The sequence below is a fragment of the Rhinopithecus roxellana genome, chromosome 10, assembly GCF_007565055.1.
Source record: "Rhinopithecus roxellana isolate Shanxi Qingling chromosome 10, ASM756505v1, whole genome shotgun sequence".
Taxonomy (NCBI): Eukaryota; Metazoa; Chordata; class Mammalia; order Primates; family Cercopithecidae; genus Rhinopithecus; species Rhinopithecus roxellana.
In genome coordinates, this window is record NC_044558.1 from 46,572,218 (window position 1) to 46,593,178 (window position 20,961).

Here is a 20,961-nt window from a genome sequence, read left to right on the forward strand (position 1 = left end):
TTTATGCTATATTTCTTGGAAAACATACGTTCTGTGAAGTTCCCTTAGAAACCCATACTGGGGTGGAGAGATTAGGGCCATTGTCTTAGTCTGTTTTGTGTTGCTATAACAGAATATCACAAACTTGGTAATTTATAAAGAAAATGAACGTATTTCCGACAGTTCTGGAGGCAGGGAAGTCCAATATCAAGGTGCTGGCATCTTGTGAGGACCTTCTTGTTGTGTCATCCCATGAGAAGGCAGAAGGGCAAAAGAGCATGCAAAAAAAAAAGGGTGGCAGGGGGCCAAACTCATCTTTTCATCAGAAACCCACTCCCACAATAATGACATTAAACTATTTGTGAGGGCAGATGACATTAATCTATTTGTGAGGGCAGAAGCCTTATGACCTAATCAACCTCCTACAGGTCTCACCTCTCAACACTGTTGCATTGGGGATGAGTTTCTAAAACATGAACTTGGGGGCCACATTCAAACCACAGCGTTCTGCTCTTGGCCCCAAACATTCATGTCTTTTTTACATACAAAATACATTTATTCCCTCCCAATAGCTCCAGAAATCTTAATTCATTCCAGCATCAACTCATAAGTTCAAATTACCAATTGTCATCTAAATCAAGTATTGTTGAGACTCAAGGCAGGATTCATCCTGAGGCAAATTCCTCTCTAGTTGTCAGCCTGTAAATCAAGACAAGTTATCTACTTACAAACTACAGTGGTGCGATGCGTGGAGGATAGACATTCCCATTCCAAAAGGAAGCTATAAGCAAGAGGAAAGGGCCAAGTTAGTCCAAAACCCAACAGAGAAAATAATATTGTCTTAAAGCTGGAGAATAATCTTTCACTCTTTTGCTTAAGAAATGTCTAAGAAGTTTCAGACTTTCCCTACAGCTGTCCTCTTTCTCTGAGCCCCCACCAGCATCACTTTTAATGCTCCAATTACTACAGTCTAGGCTTTTTCTAGGTTGCTCCTCCAAATTCTTCGAGCCTCTATCCATTAACCAATTCCAAAGCCACTTCCACATTTTTAAGTATTCCTTAGAGCAACAATTCCACTTCTGGTACCAAAATCTGCATTAGGATTCTCCAGAGAGAGAGAACCACTCAGTTCTCCAACTCATATGCCAGTCTCCTCTGGAAATACCTTCACAGACATAACAGAAATAACGCTTTACCAGTTCTCTAGGTACTCCTAATTTAGCCAAGTTTACACCTAAAATTAACTGTCACAGGCATCTCTAATTTTTGGTTCCTATAATAGGATGGAAAATTACACACATATATAACATACATATTATGGATATAAAATTATAGACATGGTGTAATATAGAGTGATATATATTATAGATATAAAGATATATATTATATAGTTTTTCCCCTCCCTTTTAAAATGAACTTTATTGAGGCATACTTTTTTCTTTTAAGTGGTCTTTATTTTTTAATTTTGCTGAAGGTACAATTTATGAGAATACATTTTCATTTTTTTTTTGAGATGGGATCTCACTCTGTCACCTAGGCTGAAGTGCAGTGGCACCATCTCAGCTCACTGCAACCTCCGCCTCCTGGGCTCAAGTAGCTGAGTAGATGAGTACTTCCCAAGTAGCTGAGACTACAGGCACATGCCACCATGCTGGGCTAATTTTTGTATTTTTTGTAGAGATTTCACCATGTTGCCCAGGTTGGTCTTGAACTCTTGGACTCAAGTGATCCACCTGCCTTGGCCTCCCAAAGTGCTGGAATTACAGGCGTGAAATTACAGGCCCAGAACGCTTTTTCATAGATTGACTAAACTCCCAAGTTTTAGAAGAACAGACACATGTCTGTCTGTTTTGCTCAAGATGTTATTTCATTATCTAGCATACCTGCCACATAGCTGGCAATCAGTAATTATGCATTCAGTTAATGAATAAATGAGTAGATAAAATATGTTCTTTTTCTAGTTTAAATTTTTTCCACTGGGCACGGTGGCTCATGCCTGTAATCCCAGCACACTGGGAGGCCGAGGCAAGTGGATCACCTAACTAAGGTCAGGAGTTCAAGACCAGCCTGGTCAGCATGGTGAAACCCAGTCTCTACTAAAAATACAAAAATTAGCCAGGCGTGGTGGTATGCACCTGTCATCCCAGCTACTTGGGAGGCTGAGGCAAGAGAATCACTTGAACCCTGGAGGTGGAGGTTGTAGTGAGCCAAGACTGTGCCACTGTACTCCAGCCTGGGTGTCAGAGCAAGACTCCATCTCAAAAAAAAAAAAAATTTTTTTTTCTTCATATGATTTTTTTTTCCATTTTTAAAAATTGTGTCAAAATATACATAACACAAAATTTACTTCCTTAATCATTTTTGGGCATACATTTCAGTGGTATCAAGTTTATTCACAATGTTGTGCAGCCATCAACACCATCATCTCCAGAACACTTTTCATCTTACAAAACTGAAACTCTCTACCCATTAAGCAACAACTTTCCATTTCTTTCCCCATCCCACCCCCACAACCCACAGCCCCTGGAAACCACCATTCTATTTTCTGTCTTTGTGATTTTGACTATTCTACGTACCTCACACAGTTGAAATGATATAGTATTTGTCTTTTTGTGACTGAGATTTCACCTAGTGCAATGTTCTCAAGTTTAATCCATGTTGTAGAATGTATCCGAATTTCCTTTTTGTGTTTTAAGGCTGGATAATATTCCATTGTATGTATACAATACATTTTTCTTATCCATTCATCTGTCAAGGGACACGTGGGTTGCTTCCATGTTTTAGATGTTGTAAGTAATGCAGCTATGAACATTGGTATGCAATATATCTCTTTAAGACGGTGCTTTCAATTCTTTTGGGTATTTACCCAGAAATGGAATTGCTAGATTGGATGGTAATTCTATATTTAAATTATTGAGGAACCACCATACTGGTTTCCAGTGTCTGTGCTATTTTCTATTCCCACCAACAGTATATAAGGGTTCTGATTCCTCCACATCCTGGCCAACACTTGTTATTTTGTGTTTTTTTAAATAGTAGCTATGCTAATGCGTGTGAGATAATATCTCATTGTAGTTTTGAGTTGCATTTCCCTAGTGATTAGTGATGTTGAGCATCTTTCATGTGCTTATTGGCCATTCAACTATCTTCTTTGAAGAAATTATTGTGGCATAATTTACATGAAATAAAATGCACCCATATTTAAAGATACAGTTTGAAGAGTCTCGACAAATGTCTCTATTCTTATAACTATTAACACTACTTCAATCAAGATTTAGAGTGTCTCTGTCACTCCAGAATGTCACCTTGTGCCCTTTGGCCGCCAGTTCTTTCACACTCCTGGCCTCGTGCAACTATCGATGTGCTTTCTGTCACTGCAGATTCATTTTGCCTCTCTTAGCATTGCACTTACATGGAATTCTGCACTAAGTACTCTTTTGCATTTGGCTTCTTTTGGCATAATATTTGTGAGATTTTTCCATGTTGTTTCAGGTATGATATTTTATAAATGAAAATTCTTGAATCAGTGAGAGGTGAGAGGTCATAATAACAAGTGACACTTATTGAACACTTGTTATGTGCTAAGCACTGCTGAAACTTTACAAATACATACTATCTTATTTAAATGTAATATCAACTCCTTGAGGTGATATTATTAACCCCATTTGAAAGACTGAGTGACCGGGAGTATAAGTAATTTGCCAAATGTCACACAACTGCCAAGTGGCAGAGCTGAGATTTGAGCTCAAAGACTATAGCTCCAGGGTCAGTCTGTAAAACTGCCACACTATGCTAATTTATCAGGCACTGGGTAAGCCCAAGCACTTCTTTTTCTTCTTCTTCTTCTTCTTTTTTTTTTTTTTTTGACGGAGTCTCACTCACTCTTGCCCAGTCTGGAGTGCAGTGGCGCAATCCCAGCTCACTGCAACCTCCACCTCCCAGGTTCAAGTGATTTTCCTGCCTCAGTCTCCCAAGTAGCTAGGATTAGGGATTATAGGCGCATGCTACCAAACCCAGCTAATTTTTGTATTTTTAGTAGAGATAGGGTTTTGCCATGTTGTCCAGGCTGATCTCGAACTCCTGACTTCAAGTTATCTGCCCGCCTTGGCTTCCCAAAGTGCTGGGCTGACAGGCGTGAGCCACTGCGTCCGGCCAAGTCCTTCCTTCTTTCAAAGCCCAAGCACTTCTAAGAGTATCTGGTATACATCCTGCTCCTCTTCCTCTTTTTCCTTTCTCCAAGCCATTCCCAGCCTCTTCTCATGCCATATTACCTGAATAAGGGGACACACACACTTTCTAAACAAAAAGCCTAAATTATCACTAGTAAACCAAAATCCCGGGGGGAAAACTGAACAGTAGAGGAATAGAAAAGAAAAGCAATTACATTACATTTCTCATTAATGCCGACTTGCCTGATTTCATGGGCCAGCGCTTATTTTCATGCTCAATTTCTCATGAGACTGGACAGGAACACAGAAAAAATGGGTTCCCCAGCTCTAAGTCAGTGTTTATTTGGACAGAAATGGCAATCTACATTTCCACTGTATTATCAGAAGAATCAATATTGTTCTGCACCATTTCCATAACCTAGCGTAGTGCTGTACATTTGTTTTTGTGTTAGTAAACATTTTAAAACGAGAGCTTGCTTATTCTTTATATCCTCACAAAGGCCAAATTACTTTGGAAAGGCAGAAATTATAGGAGCCCCATTTTTCAAGGTGACTGAATGAGTTGCCTGAGATGACACACCTGCTTCTGGATGATTTTCAAGGTTAATGGTCAAGCCAGGCCTAAGTTGCATCTCCCAGCATTGCCCCGTAGCCCTTGCTCTGGTCACCAGGACAGTGGTCTCTTGGTTGTAAGTAAGAAGTATGTTTCCAATTTGGGTTATGCTAGTATTGATGGGAGATATTGTAATTCATTTCTCTAATCAAAGAACAAATTATTTCTTCATATTTTTAGTACATGAGAGTAGAGAATTTTAACAACAGATACCTTAATTACTGTCTTTCTTTCCCACTTGCTTTTACAGACTGGTGACCTTTTCTATTTCCTAGTAAACAAACTTCATGAGTACTTGCCAGAGTCTAGGGATAAGAATGCACTTCAAAATCAAAGCCAAAGGGTTGATGAACTGGTGTAAGTTCTAACTAGATAATCATCGATTTTTTTTTTTTTTTTGCTAGGGTGTTAAAGATAAATGGAAGACACTGGACAACATATATGCTATGTTAATGATTAATGGCACTGCAAGTTTTTCTTCCTGTGGATTTTATTTATTTATTTATTTATTTATTTATTTATTTATTTATTTATTTTTTCTTGAGACAGAGTCTCACTCTGTTGCCCAGGCTGGAATGCAGTGGCACAATCTTTGCTCACTTCAACTTCTGCCTCGTGGGTTCAAGCAATTCTTGTGCTTCAGCTTCCCGAGCAACTGGGATGACAGGCATACGCCACTACGCCTGGCTAATTTTTGTATTTTTAGTAGAAACGGGGTTTCACCACGTTGGCCAGGTTGGTCTCAAGCTCCTGACCTCAGGAGATCCATCCGCCTCAGCCTCCCAAACTGCTGGGATTACAGACATGAGCCACCGTGCCTGGCCTCTTCCTGTGGATTTTAAAAAATAGAACTCATTTTGTTCTAATTTTAATGGAAGGATGCACAAGAAACTAATAATATTTGTTGTCCCAAAGTGGGAAAAGTGGGTATCTGGAGGAGAGAAAGCTTTCACTGTATTCTCTTTTTTACCGTTGACATTTTCAGCCAAATATTACCTTTCTGAAAATATTAAAAATTAAACAATAATTTTAAAACAGTGTGTGATAATCCTAAAAACTTTGGAAAAGAGATACATATAAAAATGACTTAGTACTGACATCCAGCTATTCATTCATTCAACAATTTTTTTTCTTGTTTTTTTAGAAAAGTTCTCACTCTGTCCCCTAGGCTGGAGTGCAGTGGTATGATCATGGCTCACTGAAGCCTTGACCTCCTGAGCTCCACACTCAGCTAATTTTTGTAAAGGCAGGGTTTCGCCATGTTGCCCAGGCTGGTCTCAAACTCTTGGGCTGAGGCCATTCGCCCACCTGGGCCTCCCAAAGTGCTGGGATTACAGCATGAGTAGTGTGTGAGCTACCCCGCCCGACCAGCAAATGTTTTTGGGTGTTTACTGTGTAGCAGTCTGAGTAGGCACTTAACCAATGTTAGCAATTTGATGTACAGAGTTTATTTCCTGTACTTTTTTCTGTATGGGTATCTGGAAGCAGTTTTAGCAAAGATTACTACTTTCATGGAATTCTGAGCTTCTAATGAAATCATGCCATTTCTTTGCCTTTTATCGTTTTATTTTCTAGGGCATGCATTGAAATTATACAGACCCTAGTATTGATGTTCAGAGAAACAGAAACTGAGTCATCACGCCTGAACACATTGGCAGCTAAGAAGTAAGGTCTTTTAGAAGATATCGGGACCTTGTGGTTGCAACCCATTAACTCTCCTTGTTGAGTGTCTTCCAAAGCACATAATTCTCCAACTTCCCTGTTCAACACCCTTCCAAGTATATTTCACTCTTTTGTTTTTCTCCTTCCTTCTGTGATGAACAGGTTAATTGGCACAGGCCAAGTTCTCTCTGTCTGTCTGGATTATTAAGGGTACAAGGATTTTCTTAGCATAATTATTTTTTGTCCTAGTCTGGTGAACTTGAAAAAGACCAAATGACCCATCATACATTAAAAGCCAGGGGATCTCCACTAGAATTTCCCAGAGTATCCTTATATCCACACAACAGAAAAATTGCAAAATCAGGAGTTATAGTAGCCTCATTTACAATATAATCATGTGACCTTAGAGTAAATGAGTTTGGAGAGTTTATTAATACCTAGGGTGAGCTGCTATAATAGACACTCTAGGCCAGGCACGGTGGCTCACGCTTGTAATCCCAGCACTTTGGGAGGCAAAGGTGGGTGGATCACCTGAGGTTAGGAGTTTATGACCAGCCTGACCAACATGGTGAAACCCTGTCTCTACTAAAAATACAAAAATTAGCCAGGTGTGGTGGTGCGCGTTTGTAATCCCAGCTACTCGGGAGGCTGAGGCACAAGAATGGCTTGAACCTGGGAGGCGGAGGTTGCAGTGAGCTGAGATCACACCATTGCACTCTAGGCTGGGCAACTCCGTCTCAAAAAAAAAAAAAAAAAAAAAAGATACTCTACAATATGTGGCCCAAAGAAGATCTTAATTGAAATCTTTCTCACGTAACAGTTCAGAGTAAATATTCAGGCTTTCATACACAAGGTGAGCCAGGGACCTAGGTTTTTTCCCTTTGTTACTCTGTTGTCTTCTATCACGTTGTCTTTATCCTTATAGTGGAAGCTGGCTGACCTTAATGACTTCATTATACCCTGTGGGAAGCAGAAAGAGAAATAGAGGGCATTCCAGTTAAAAAAGAAAAAAAAAAAGAGAGAGAGAGAGAAGTAGAGGGCAAACAAGCTTCCTTTTTAGCAAGGCATGTAATACTTCTGCTCACATTCTCCTGGTGAGAACTTTAGGCACATGGCCACACCTAGCTTCAGGAAAGGCTGGAAATGTGTCTGCAGTTCGACATCTATGTGCCTAACTTAGTTTTGGATGGTAATGAAGACATCTGTTATTAAAAGGAAGAATGGAAGAATGTATAGTGAGGGACAGTAGCATTCTTTGTCACAGAAACTTTGATTCTGCAGTTTTGCATACTGTCTGCTTGATTTTTTATTTTGATTTTTTGAGACAGAGTTTTGCTCTTGTCACACAGGCCGGGGTGCAATGGTGCGATTTCAGCTCACTGCAACCTCTGCTTTCTGGGTTCAAGTGATTCTCCTGACTCAGCCTCCCAAGTATCTGGGATTACAGGTGCCCACCACCATGCCCAGCTAATTTTTGTATTTTTAGTAGAGACGAGGTTTCACCATGTTGATCAGGCTGGTCTTGAACTCCTGACCTCAGGAGATCCACATGCCTTGGCTTCCCAAAATGCTGGGATTACAGGTGTGAGCCACCATGCCCAGCCACTTGATTTTTTAACATGTATTTATAAACTCTAAATTATATTCTTGGGCAATGTTGTGGCTAAATTTTTTTTCCACTTTTGTCAATTGTTTATTTAAATCTACTGTATTCAAAGGTGGAGAAATGAGCCAGACATGGTGGTGCACACCTGTAATTCCAGTACTCAGGAGGCCGAAGGGAGAGTTCACTTGAGCCTAGGTGTTGCAGGCAGTAGTAAGCTATGATCATACCACTGCACTTAGCCTGGGCAACAGTGAGACCTTGTCTCTTTAAAAACAAACAAAAAAAAGGGGTGGAGCAAATGATGAGAGCAATGGACTCTAAAATAGTCAAAACATGTCATCCCAGCACTTTGGGAGGCCAGGGTTGGAGGATCAATTGAAGCCAGGAGTTTGAGACCAGCCTGGGCAACAAAGTGAGACCCCATCTCTAGGAAAAAAAATGTCAGGCATGGTGGCACATGCCTGTGGTCTCAGCTACTCAGGAGGATGAGGCAGGAAGATCAGTTGAGCCAGGACTTCGAGGCTGCAGTGAGCTATTACTGTGATACACTGGGTGACAGAATGAGAGCCTGTCTCTAGAAAAAAAGAAAAACAGACAAAAACACTTAAACCAGGGGAAAGAATAAGAAGTCTTGGTAATATTTTTCCAGCCCTCCACCTTCTGGGCTCAAGCAGTCCTCCCACCTCAGCCTCTCAAGTGGCTAGGATGACAGGCATGTGCCACCACACTCGGCTAACTTCATTAATATTTCTTTCTTTCTTTCCTTTTTTTTTTTTTTTTTCCTGAGACAGAGTCTCGCTGTGTCGCCCAGGCTAGAATGCAGTGGTGCGACCTCAGCTCACTGCAACCTCCACCTTGCGGGTTCACACCATTCTCATGCCTCAGCCTCCCAAGCAGCTGGGAGTACAGGCATGAGCCACCACGCCCGGCCCTGATTTCATTAATTAATATTTATTTTTCTTTTCTTTCTTTCTTTTTTTTTTTGAGACAGAGTTTTACTCTTGTTGCCCAGGCTGGAGTGCAATGGCACGATCTCAGCTCATGGCAACCTCTGCCTCCTGGGTTCAAGTGATTCTCCTGCCTCAGCCTCCCGAGTAACTGGGATTACAGGCATGCACCACCATGCCCGGCTAATTTTGTATTTTTAGTAGAGATGGGGTTTCACCATGTTGGTCAGGCTGCTCTCAAACCCACCACCTCAGGTGACCCGCCCACCTTGGCCTCCCAGAGTGCTGGGATTACAGGCATGAGCCACCACACCTGGCCTCATTAATTAATATTTCTTAAGCACACTTGCTATGTGCTAGGGACTATGGGCATACTATGCTTTTTTTTCTTTTCTTTCTTTCTTTTTTTTTTTTAGATAGGATCTCACTCTGTCATCCAGGCTGGAGTGCAGTGGCACGATCTTGGCTCACTGCAGCCTTGACCTCCCGGCGGCTCAGGTGATCCTCACCTCCCCGGTAGCTGGGACCACAGGTACATGCCATCATGCCCTGCTATATTTTTTGTATTTTTCATAGAGATGGGGTTTTGCCATGTTGGCCAGGCTGGTCTCAAACTCCTGGGCCAAGTGATCTGCCCCCCTCTGACCCCCCAAAGTGCTAGGATTACAGGCGTGAGCCACTGTGTCGAGCCGGCATACTATGTTGTGTAGCAGGAGTGGGCAAACATTTCTGTAAAAGGTCATATAGAAAATAGTTTTGGCTTATCACACCATACAATCTGTGCTGCATCTACTCAGTTCTGCCATTGTAGCACAAAAGCAGCCATAAACAGTACATGAACGAATGGACACAGTTGTGTTCCGATAAACTTTATTCACAGAAACAGGCTGTAGGCTGGATTTGGCCTACAGGCCATAGTTTGCTCAGTCCTGCTTTACAGCAAACAAGAAAATACACCATGCCAAGCTAGTTCTTATTTTTTTATTCTTTTGTAGAGACAAGGTCTCACTTTGTTGTCCAGGCTGGTCTCAAACTCCTGGGCTCAAGGGATCTTCCCACCTTGGCCTCCCGAAGTGCTGAGATTACTGGCATGAGCCACCGCATGCAGCTTGAATACTTCTTTATGCGAACGGTAGTACTGCCATTTCCCTAATCTCCAAGATGGAGATTCAACATTGTTTTTGATATTTCTGTCTTCTCCCATATTAAAATTATCACTAAATCTGGTTATCCTTTTTCACCACCTTTTGGTCCCTGCCTTTCTATTTCCAAGTTGAAAAAAATCATGCTTACTCACCTCTGTCATAAAGTATTGTTTTTATTTATTTATTTATTTTTGTTGTTCTTTTTCTTTAAAAGCATTGCCTTTAATTGTTTTGTTTTAACTTGATTTGATCACATCAGCCCTCCTATATCAAGGCTCTTTCCTGATATTACCAATTCTTTTCATGTCATTTAATACATATATTACATTGCTATAGTAGAGTCTGGTTGTAATATTAACTTTTCTCGGCCAGTTTTTACATCCCTAGGGTCAAATCATGTGACCCATAGTATTACGTAGCCCAGTAAATATCTAATAAAACTGTATTAGTTTTCTTTTTTCTTTTCTTTTTTTTTTTTTTTTTTTCAGACAGAGTCTCGCTCTGTTGCCCAGGCTGGAGTGCAGTGGCGTGATCTTGGCTCATTGCAACCTCCACCTCCCTGGTTCAAGCAATTCCCCTGCCTCAGCCTCTCAAGTAGCTGGGATTACAGGTGTGTGCCACCACACTCAGCTGATTTTTTGTGTGTTTTTAGTAAAGGTGGGGTTTCATCATGTTGGCCAGACTGGTCTTGAACTCCTGACCTCAGGCAGTCCACCTGCGTCAGCCTCCCAAAGTGCTGGGATTACAGGTATGAGCCACCACACCCGGGCTCTTTTTTCTTTTTTTGAGACGGAGTTTTGCTCTGTCGCCCAGGCTGGAGTGTAATGGTGCGATCTTGGCTGACTGTAATCTCTGTCCCCTGGATTAAAGCGATTTTTGTGCCTCAACCTCCTGAATAGCTGGGATTACAGGTTCGCACCACCATGCCCTGCTAATTTCGTATTTTTAGTAGAGATGGGGTTTCACCCTGTTGGTGAGGCTGGTCTTGAACTCCTGACCTCAGGTGATCCACCCACCTTGGCCTCCCAAAGTGCTGGGATTACAGGTATGAGCCACTGTGCCCAGCCAAAACTGTATTAGTTTTCTATTGCCACATAACAAATTATCACAAACTTAGTGGCTTAAAACAACATGCATTTCTTATCTCACAGTATCCGTGGATCAGAAATCTGGACACAGCTTAACTGAATCCTTTGCCCACGGTCTCATAAGGTTTCAGTTGAGGTGTTGGCCAGGCCATAGTCTCATCTGAGGCTTGGGACTCTCTTCCTAGCTCATTTGGGTGGTTGTTGGCAGACTAAATTTCATTACAGCTGTGGGACTCAGGTGGCTTTTTTCTTGGCAGGAGAGTTTCTCTTTTTCAGGGCTCACCTGATTAGAGCAAGCCAACTCTGGATAATCTCCTTTTGACTAACTCAAAAGTCAGCCAATTAGGGGCCTTTATTATATTCTCAGAATCCTTTCACCTTTCCCATTTCATATAACTTAATCACAAGAGTGACAGACAAACATATTCAGAGGTATTGCCCATACTTAAGGGGGAGGAATTTGATAGGGTTTGTACCAGCAGGCTGGGAATTTTGGAAGCCACGTTAGATTTCTGCCCACCACAATAACATGGACTGACTTAGGAGACTATGAATGTGGCCTTCAAAGTCTGTATTTTTAAAGATATTGTAGTACATTCCAAATCCATACATTGGAAATAGTAACAACCTAAACAATAAAGCCTTTTTAAGGCTGTGATGTCAATCCTCTAAATCATCTATATTTTCAGGATGAAACTACTATTTTGATTAAAATTTCTTCTATCTGTTATTGCCCTAATGGATTTTAAATTGAATTGGCAGAAGAGGTGGATTTCAAATTAAATTCCATTTGGGTAAATAAAAAAGCAGTTAATCATTTCAGCATTTTCCTCTGTATTATTTTTATGAGTGGAGATTTTATTAGTTCCACATACTTTGCTGTAACTTTTTTGAAATGTGCCATATTTTTTCATATCCTAGTATTGTTAGGGTTGAATTAATATGTTATCATAGCAAGTGACCCATAGTTCGGGAGTTCTTTTTCTTTGCCTTGGATGTATGATACTTTGAAAATAAGCTGTTACTGAAAATAAAGGACTATAATTAAATACAACAGTGAATGGAATGCCAATTCAAACAATATCAAGAAACACTTCTAAAGGGAGTGTTCTGTTGATTTTAAAAGGGTCTTCTAAAAGTAAGATTGGCCATTTTAAGTAGCCTGAATAAAACATTATTAAATACACTGTAGGGTATATCCTGCTTTTGTAAGAAATGTACTAACTGACATGATTCTTCTTTCCAAATATAAGAACTAGACTTGCTTTTTGACTTGGAGAAAGGAAGGGCACTGTATTTTTACTAGAGTGTAGGTTAATCATGAGCTTCTAATCATGATGATGATTTAAATGACTGTAAAAAGATTAGAAAGCCTCAGATCCTACTAAATAAGGATATTTATACTCACTCTCCTTTATTCCATTATGAAAGGAATGCTTATGGTTATGGAGAACTTTTGTATAGTCCTATCTTTGAATCATTTTACTACTACTACCCCGCAAATCTACTCTGACATTGCCTTCAATTAGACAACTGAGTTTTTAGCAGTCTGCCTTCAGCTCCTTTTCAACCATACTGGGGTTGTACTACTCAAGAGGAGGAGATAATGTTATTAACTCAGCTCATCAGGATGCACATGTAACATTTAAGTGAGTTATCAACGGACAGTACCCCACATTGGAAAGGAAAAGATCTGAGGTTTTTTGAGATCAAATAAGCATTTTAAGAAACGGTGGAGTTGGGTGCGGAGGCTCATGCCTGTCATCCAAGCACTTTGAGAGGCTGAGGTGGGCAGATTGCTTTAGGCCAGGGGTTCAAGTTCAGCCTGGGAAAAAAGTAAGACCCCATCTTTATGTTAAAAAAAAATTTTATATTAAAAAAAAAGGAATGCTGTACATTATTAGCAAAAACCAAGAAAAGGAAGCAAACTTCGTGTTCAGCAATGGGTGAATGGATAAAGAAAATGTAGTATATATACACAATGGAATATTATTCAGCCATAAAAATGAAGTCTTGTTATTTGTGACAACATGGATGAAAATGGAGGATATTATGCTAAGTGAAATAAGCCAGGCATGGAAAGACAAATATGAGTTTGACTTTTGAGATCATGCATGATCTCACATATATATGGAATCTAAAAAAGCCAAACTCACAAAAACAGAGAGTGTAGAATGGTGGTTGTCAGAGGCTTAGGGGCGGGGTGGAATTGGGAGATATTGGTCAAAGGGTACAAAACTTCAGTTAGACAGGAGGAATAAGTTCAAGAGATCAATCATACAAATATGGTGACTATAGTTAATAATAATGTCCTGTATACTTGAAAATTGCTGACAATAGATTTTGTGTTCTCACTATATAAAAATAAGCATGTGAGGTAATGCATATGTCAATTCACTTGATTTATAAAATATGTACACATTCTATAGTATATACATATTTCAAAACATCATGTTGTATACTATAAACATATACAATTTTTATTATCAATTTAAAAAAGTAAAAACTGAAAGTGGTCGCTCAAGCCTGTAATCTCAGCTACTTGGCTGAGGCAGGGGATCACTTGATTCCAGGAGTTCAAGACCAGCCCGGGCAACATCATGAGATCCTGTGCCAAAAATAACCCAAGCAAACAAACTTAAAAAAAGAAAAAAGAAGAGCTGGATACTGTTGCTTTGACCCAGAGATACACAGTGCATATTAGCATATAAAGCCTCTGAGAAGTTCTGTAGTAAACACATCTGATGAACTTGGTTTAACCAAGTACCCTATATCTCCTTTGACCACAGAATCTATTTTAACTATAATACTGTCTGGAATTAGCAATCCATAAAAAGTCCTTTGGAAAATAATGCTATAATTGAAATTACCCAAATCTCCCTTAAATCCAGATTTTCTAGTCTTTCTAAGCTATGTGAACTTCTAGAACTATACTTGCTCTGAGCCAGAAAACCAAGAAATTATATTTTCATTAAAATTTTTTTATCTCTAGACATTCATTTGCATGTCCAAGGGTCCAAAACTTCAGTCAAAGATGGTCTGCAATGCTTCATTCTTTTAAACATAATTATATTCAGTGTTTGTAAACTTGGCGTCACCATTTTTCTTCTCAATACTTTGTTCATTAATTGCCTTTTATTTATTTTTTTCCAGGGGAACACTATTTAATCTCTTGGTAGTTTTAATTAGTGAGCCTCAGATTCCAAAATCTTGTCCTGTGTTTGATATCCAGTTGGTGGCTGATTCAGCTTTAGTCAGAATGTCTTTTGATGCTGAGGTGAGATGAGAATTTTTGGGGTAAACTATTATATATTGGGGCCCTGGCTTCTTTTAATGTGGACCATGACACCGTAGAATACAGAAATATAATTAAACCAAAGAGTAGATCTTTTGTCATTAGCCTCAAAACTTAGAAAACTATTCAGTCTAAAGTAGATTTAGAGATTTAGAGGGTCAAGAAAAAGGAAAAAATAACTATTCAGTCAATATTAATATATCCATTTTATATGTCTTAAGGTATGTATATTAAGGAAAGTAATTAGCATTCCTTATAAATTTGATAAATCTGTTTACATCTGTCTCTGTACAAAATATGATGTATATGTAATTCCATAGCAGGGGTCTAATAGGTGAAAAATCACTGTCTTAGAGATTTTAATGTTAACTCTCATACTTTACCATTTTCCTACCTATATGAACAGTATAAATTCTCAGACAGAGTTACTTATTTTTCTAAGGTTGTACCAAACATTAGAAATATCGAACTGCCTAGAAGGCACACCTTCTGAGAGAATAAACCAACTTATTATTAGTTTATTTTGAGCCAGGCTAACAGATTTTTTAAAAAAAGATGGAACATGATTTGATAGTTCTTAAATACATGGTCAGAATTATGTTTTAGAAAACTCGTTTTGTCATTCAGTAATTTTTTTTTTTTTTTTTTTTTTTTTTTTTTTGAGAAAAGGTTTCACTCTGTTGCCCAGGCTGGAGTGCAGTGGCACAATCTCGGCTCACTGCAGACTTGACCTCCCAGGCTCAAGTGATGCTCTCACCTCAGACTCCCGAGTAGCTAGGACTACAGGCACGAGCCACCACACCTGGCTAATTTTTGTACTTTTTGTAGAGACGGGGTCTTGCCATGCTACCCAGGTTGGTTTCAAATCCCTGGGCTCAAGCGATCTGCCTGCCTCAGCCTCCCAAAAGGCTAGGATTACAGGCATGAGCCACCACATCCGGCCACAATCAGTAAATATTTATTGAGCATCTGTTATGAGCAAACAATGTACTAGGGAGTAGGGTCAAAACAGTAAGCAAAACAGACATGACCCCTGCCTTCATTAGTTTCTACTCTGCTGGGAGAGACAGGCGTTATTCAAATATATCCATGAATATATAATTATAGACTCCATATAGAAAGTCTCTAATATCACTTTCAGTGGTGGATTAGGGATTAAAGAATGGGGTGGAACCAAGACTCAGATAGGCAGGGCTATTAAGGAGCTAGTGCCGTAATCTAGGTAAGGAATGATATGGGCCAGAGGGAAGCATTCCTTGATCCCCCAAATGAGACTAGTTCTCCTTTATAGAGCTCCCTTAACTTCCTGTACATTTCTTTCATAGCCCTTGTCTCAGTTTATAATTATGCATTTGCTTATTTGATCATTTGATGTTTGTTCCCCAACTAGACTGTATGTTCCATGAGGGCAGGTCTCATGTCTGTGTTGTTCTCCCTTGCATCCCCAACACCTAGCACGGTGTCTGATGCATATTTGTTGAATAAATAAATGAAGAAAAGAAAAGGGATAGTTTTGTAAAGAGGAGTTTGGAATTCTTGAGAGGAATGAAATATCTCTAAGTCTTCTATTTATCCATCCCACAGAAGGAATCTTAGTTTAATCTGGGCATAAGCCTAAATTCCCCAGAGAATCTCTCACCTCAACTCAAGAATGTATTTCTACATTCTTGAAAGGAAGTAGGGTTGTTGATCTGATTGATTTTGCAAATCAAGTATGCAATTTTTTGTAGTAGTATTCTGTGGGCCAACCAGGGATAATGGCTTGCCTCTGAATCCCAGCTACTCAGGAGGCAGAGGTGGGATAGTCACTTGAGGCCAAGAGTTCCATACCAGCCTGGGCAACAAGCGAGACCCTGTCTCTACAAAAATAAAAAATCAAAAATTACCTGGGTGTGGTGGCACATACCTGCAGTCCTAGCTACTGGGGAGACTGAGGTGAAAGGACTGGTTGAGCTCAGGAATTTGAGACCAGCCTGGGCAATATAGTGAGACCTCATCTCTACAAAAAATTAAAAACATAAAATTAGCCAGCATGGTAGCTTGTGCCTGTAGTCCCAGCTACACAGAAAGCAGAGGTGAGAGGAATGAATGGCTTGTGCCCAGAAGTTGGAGGCTGCACGGAGCCATGACCACAGCACTGCCACCTGGGTGATAGCATGAGACCTTGTCTCGAAAAAAAGAAAAAAAATTATTGTATAAGTACCTAAAGGGAACCAAGGGAAATTATCATTTTCTGACTTGGTTTATGACATTGCATTGATTATTCTTGAAAATTCTAGTTACAGAAGCTTATTCTGGAGTATACAAATACTGCTACAGCACTTTTATATGAGATACTTCTTGTCTTTCAGCAGGTACAATTTTTAAAAATTATATTTTAAAATATTTTATGTAACTATAAATTACATGACTATTATATATTATGATATATGTATATTATGCAATTATGTTATATGATTAATAATATACCAAAAATGCTTGTATTTGAGATGGTCTCCAAAACTGGTTGACTTCAATGATATGACCTTTGCTCTTGAGTGCTCATCTAGTTTATTTTCCAAAACTGATTTTAAGGATTCGATTAATCAGGATAAAAATGTATTTAAGAATGAGTATCCTTTTATATACAACTTGAACTTTATGAATATAACTTGTTTATTTCCTTGAGTCTTTTAGGGAAATCTCGGATTGGGATCCACAAAGTTTGCTATTAGCTGCATGATGTCCTTTCTACAAAGCTGTCCTCCCATCGTAAGTATCTAGAAGTCAAAACGAAATCACCCCCAAGCCTAATTAAGCAGATACTCTTGTGCTTAATTAATAAAACACACATTTTTCCCTGTGATGTAATCAAGTTTATCAACCAGAAGCAAAGTGTAAATCTCACAGTTTATTATTTAATTGATAAATTGTTTTTACATTTGGGACCTGAATGTTTAAGGCACTGACATTATATCTTAAATGGGAACGTTATTTCATGAAAAACTCTAAGATATATGTGGAAAACAGAATATTAAATTATTAGCTGTAAAATTAGGTAAAAAGATAAATACTTACCTTAAATAGTGAGCGTGAATGTAACACTTGGGATCGTTTGTGTGCTCTGTCCCACAGACACCATCCTAGTTCCTATTATCACCATTTCTTTCCTTGATGCTACAATCACATCTTAATGGTCTGTCCCTGTCTTCCCACCAGATTACAGGCTGAGGGATCCATTTGAAATAAAAATCTGATTATCGTCCCTTGCTTCAAATCTCTCAATAACTCTTCCTTCTGAATAAAGACTAAACTCCTTAACATGGCCTACAGGGCCTGCGTGCTATGGCCGATAGCCTCCTCTGGTCCCTCAGCCTCCCTGCTGTGTGGGTCTCTTGCTCACCATCTCTCTCCCCACCACCGCCCGGCTCCCCCCAGCTGCATCACAGGATCTGTACCATTGCATCTGTCTCTCCATTGGAAATGCTTTTCCCTCCCTTTTTCATCTGGTCAACTTCTACTCATCCCTCAGGCCTCAGGGCCCCTTCCTGGGGTGGGGCAGTGGAGGATGCTTCTCTGCCCCCCTTGACAGGGGAGATTCCCTCATTAGAGGCACAAATAGTGCATGGCATGGTGTCCTCTTCCTCTGCTTTATAGGTCTCATCACTGTTGCAGTTTACGTTTGTTTGTGTTATTATTTGCTTCTGCTGTGTCACAGCCATTAGTGCCCACTCATATTCTGTCTCTCTCTCCTTCTGGGCACATGGTGGGACTGCACTTCCCTCTCCATGAGAAATCGGGGGGCGGGGGCGGTCTCTGTTGCTGCTTTGGTTAATGAAATGTGAGCAGAACTGGCTTCTGTCACTTCTGGGCAGAAGCTTTAAGAGCCAGTGTGTGCCACCTGGCATTCTCTTTTCCTTTGGCATAGCACCCACAAGGTGGCTGCTCTGCCCACTGATGGCCAAGAGTAACTACAGTGAGCAGAGCCCTGCAGACCCCTCTGGGACTGAGTCATCAACCTTTGCTGTTTCAAGCAAAGCACTGGTATTTTGGGAGGTTTGTTACCACAGCATAATCTAGTCCATCATGACTGATACACTATCTTTCTCTTCCAACAGACTGCCAGTGCCATGAGGGTAAAAGCTATGTCTGTTGTGCTAGGCACACCATAAATGTTCAGTAAAATATCTGCTGAATTAATTCTAGTAAAGGCTTTATCCCTTAATCTCTTCTTACCTCCTCAAATTTATGCACTCAGTCAACAAACACTTAATTGGAAATCTCTTCAAAAGAATAATCTAAACTAAATGTCCATTGCTAATGGGCACGAGGCAATATGTTCTCTCTTTTTTTTTTTTTTTTTTTTTTGAGACAGAGTCTTGCTCTCTTGCCCAGGCTGGAGTGCAGTAGTGCTGCAATCTCAGCTCACTGCAACCTCCACCTCCCAGATTCAAGCAATTCTCCTGCCTCAGCCTCCCACGTAGCTGGGATTACAGGTGCCTACCACCACACCTGGCTAAGTTTTGTATTTTTTAGTACAGACGGGGTTTCACCATGTTGCCCAAGCTGGTCTGGAACTCCTGACCTCAGGTGATCACCCACCTTGGCCTCCCAAATTGCTATTACAGGCATGAGCCACTGCGCCCGGCCTGTTCTCTTTCCATATATGGACATGCATCTGTTGGACCGTCAGTGGTCCCCTGCCGTTTCTCTAGAGTGATGTTGGGCCTGTCCTATGGGATCTAGATTCTCTTGTCAGATCCTTATGACATATGTTTACACAAAGCTGGCTGGGGTCAGAGGGTACATCTGTCAGTAGAACAGCCAGCTGTCTTCTACGGAGGCTGAGCCCATGAACTTGTCTTCCTCAGTAGCACCCAGGCCCCAACCAATCTCAGACCACTTCACAGAATGTTTGAAAGTTACAGACATTCACAGCAATGGCAGCTCATATGTGCAAGATGCAAGACCCCTTTGTTTTCTGTGTGGTGGCTGCAGACCCTATTACATGAACTGATGTGTGGAAATCTGGGTTTTACAGACTCCATGTAACAGGGACGTTTCTTTTTATTTATTTATTTAGTTTTATTTTTTTACTTTTATTTCCCATGTAAGCCTTCCTGCTTGGTATTTATTTATTTTTTTATTTGTTTATTTATTGGAGATGGAGTCTCACTTTGTCACCCAGGCTGGAGTGCAGTGGCGAGATCTCAGCTCACTGCAACCTCCACCTCCTGGGTTCAAGAGATCCTCTTGCCTCAGGCTCCCAAGTAGCTAGGATTATAGGCACCCACCACTATGACTGGCTAATTTTTGTATTTTTAGTACAGACAAGTTTTCAGCATGTTAGCCACGCTGGTCTCAAACTCCTGACCTCAGGTGATCCTCCTACTTCGGCCTCCTAAAGTGCTGGGATTATAGCTGTGAGCCACCGCACCTGGCCACATTTATTCATTTTTAATAATTTTTAAAAAATGAGATGGGGTCTTGCTATGTTTCCCAGGCTGGTCTCAAACTCCTGGGCTCAAGCGATCCTCCTGCCTCAGCCTCCTAAGTAGCTGGGAATACAGGCATATGCCACTGCACTCCAGCTAAAAGGAAGTTTCTTTACCAGCCTCTAAAGTTGGTTCACCAAAGGAATTGGGTTGAGTATGAGGCTAGTCTGTGACCATGAAGCATGTGAGGATGAAGGATTGGCAGAAGAAAGCTTCAATATTAACCCAGCTCTAAACAGTTAAATGGGCAGAAAGAAATCACTTGAGAGACATTTGCAAGCAAAGAAACTGGGATCATTGCTATGTACCTGCATGTCAGTCAGCTCTCATTATCTTACTTGGTTAGAGAAAGGTGCTAGAAAAGCTAAAAATTTAATTTCTAAATGGGCTGATTAACATTGTTCTGTTCTACTGCCTCAGACTCTCTCAGCTCAAGCTGTGTTTGCCAGGCAATATATGTTTAATCAATATATATAATGTTTTGTCAACATATATAAATGGTCTGGAATGGGAAAAATCCACTTCCACCTACTTGCCCTACCTGTAGGGAAGGGTCAGTTGCAACATATTACAACAGAAAAGGCAATACATTTTTACTGATACTAATTTAATGGGCGTGTAGTGTGACCTGTTGGTTAGAGCTTGAAAGGGCACTAGCGTTCTTTTCTGTTTTCCACACAAGCCTATATTTATGGATAGTAATTACACAGAAGAGTAATTACTTGCACTCGCCCAGGCTGGAGTGCAGTGGTGCAATCTTGGCTCACTGCAACCTCTGCCCCCAGGTTCAAGCAATTCTTGTGACTCAGCCTCCCAAGTAGCTGGGATTACAGGCATGTGACACCATGCCTGGCAAATTTTTGTATTTTTAGTAGAGAAGGGGTTTTGCCATGTTAACCAGGCTGTCTCAAACTCTCTGCCTCAAGCTACCTGCCTCAGCCTCCCAAAGTGCTGGGATTACAGATGAGCCACAGTGCCCAACC

General features: G+C 40.4%; 1 protein-coding gene across 2 annotated transcripts in view; it reads left to right on the forward strand.

Moving 5' to 3' along the window:
* C10H12orf56 (chromosome 10 C12orf56 homolog) overlaps positions 1 to 20,961 on the forward strand; it is a 115,553-nt gene that overhangs the window by 90,417 nt on the left and 4,175 nt on the right. For both annotated transcript variants that reach the window (XM_010386922.2, XM_010386923.2), the window contains 5 exons: positions 5,012 to 5,118; positions 6,337 to 6,426; positions 14,363 to 14,486; positions 16,784 to 16,858; positions 17,181 to 17,255. In XM_010386922.2, coding sequence (XP_010385224.2) covers positions 5,012 to 5,118; positions 6,337 to 6,426; positions 14,363 to 14,486; positions 16,784 to 16,858; positions 17,181 to 17,255 — 471 coding nt within the window. The remainder of the gene's footprint in view (positions 1 to 5,011; positions 5,119 to 6,336; positions 6,427 to 14,362; positions 14,487 to 16,783; positions 16,859 to 17,180; positions 17,256 to 20,961) is intronic.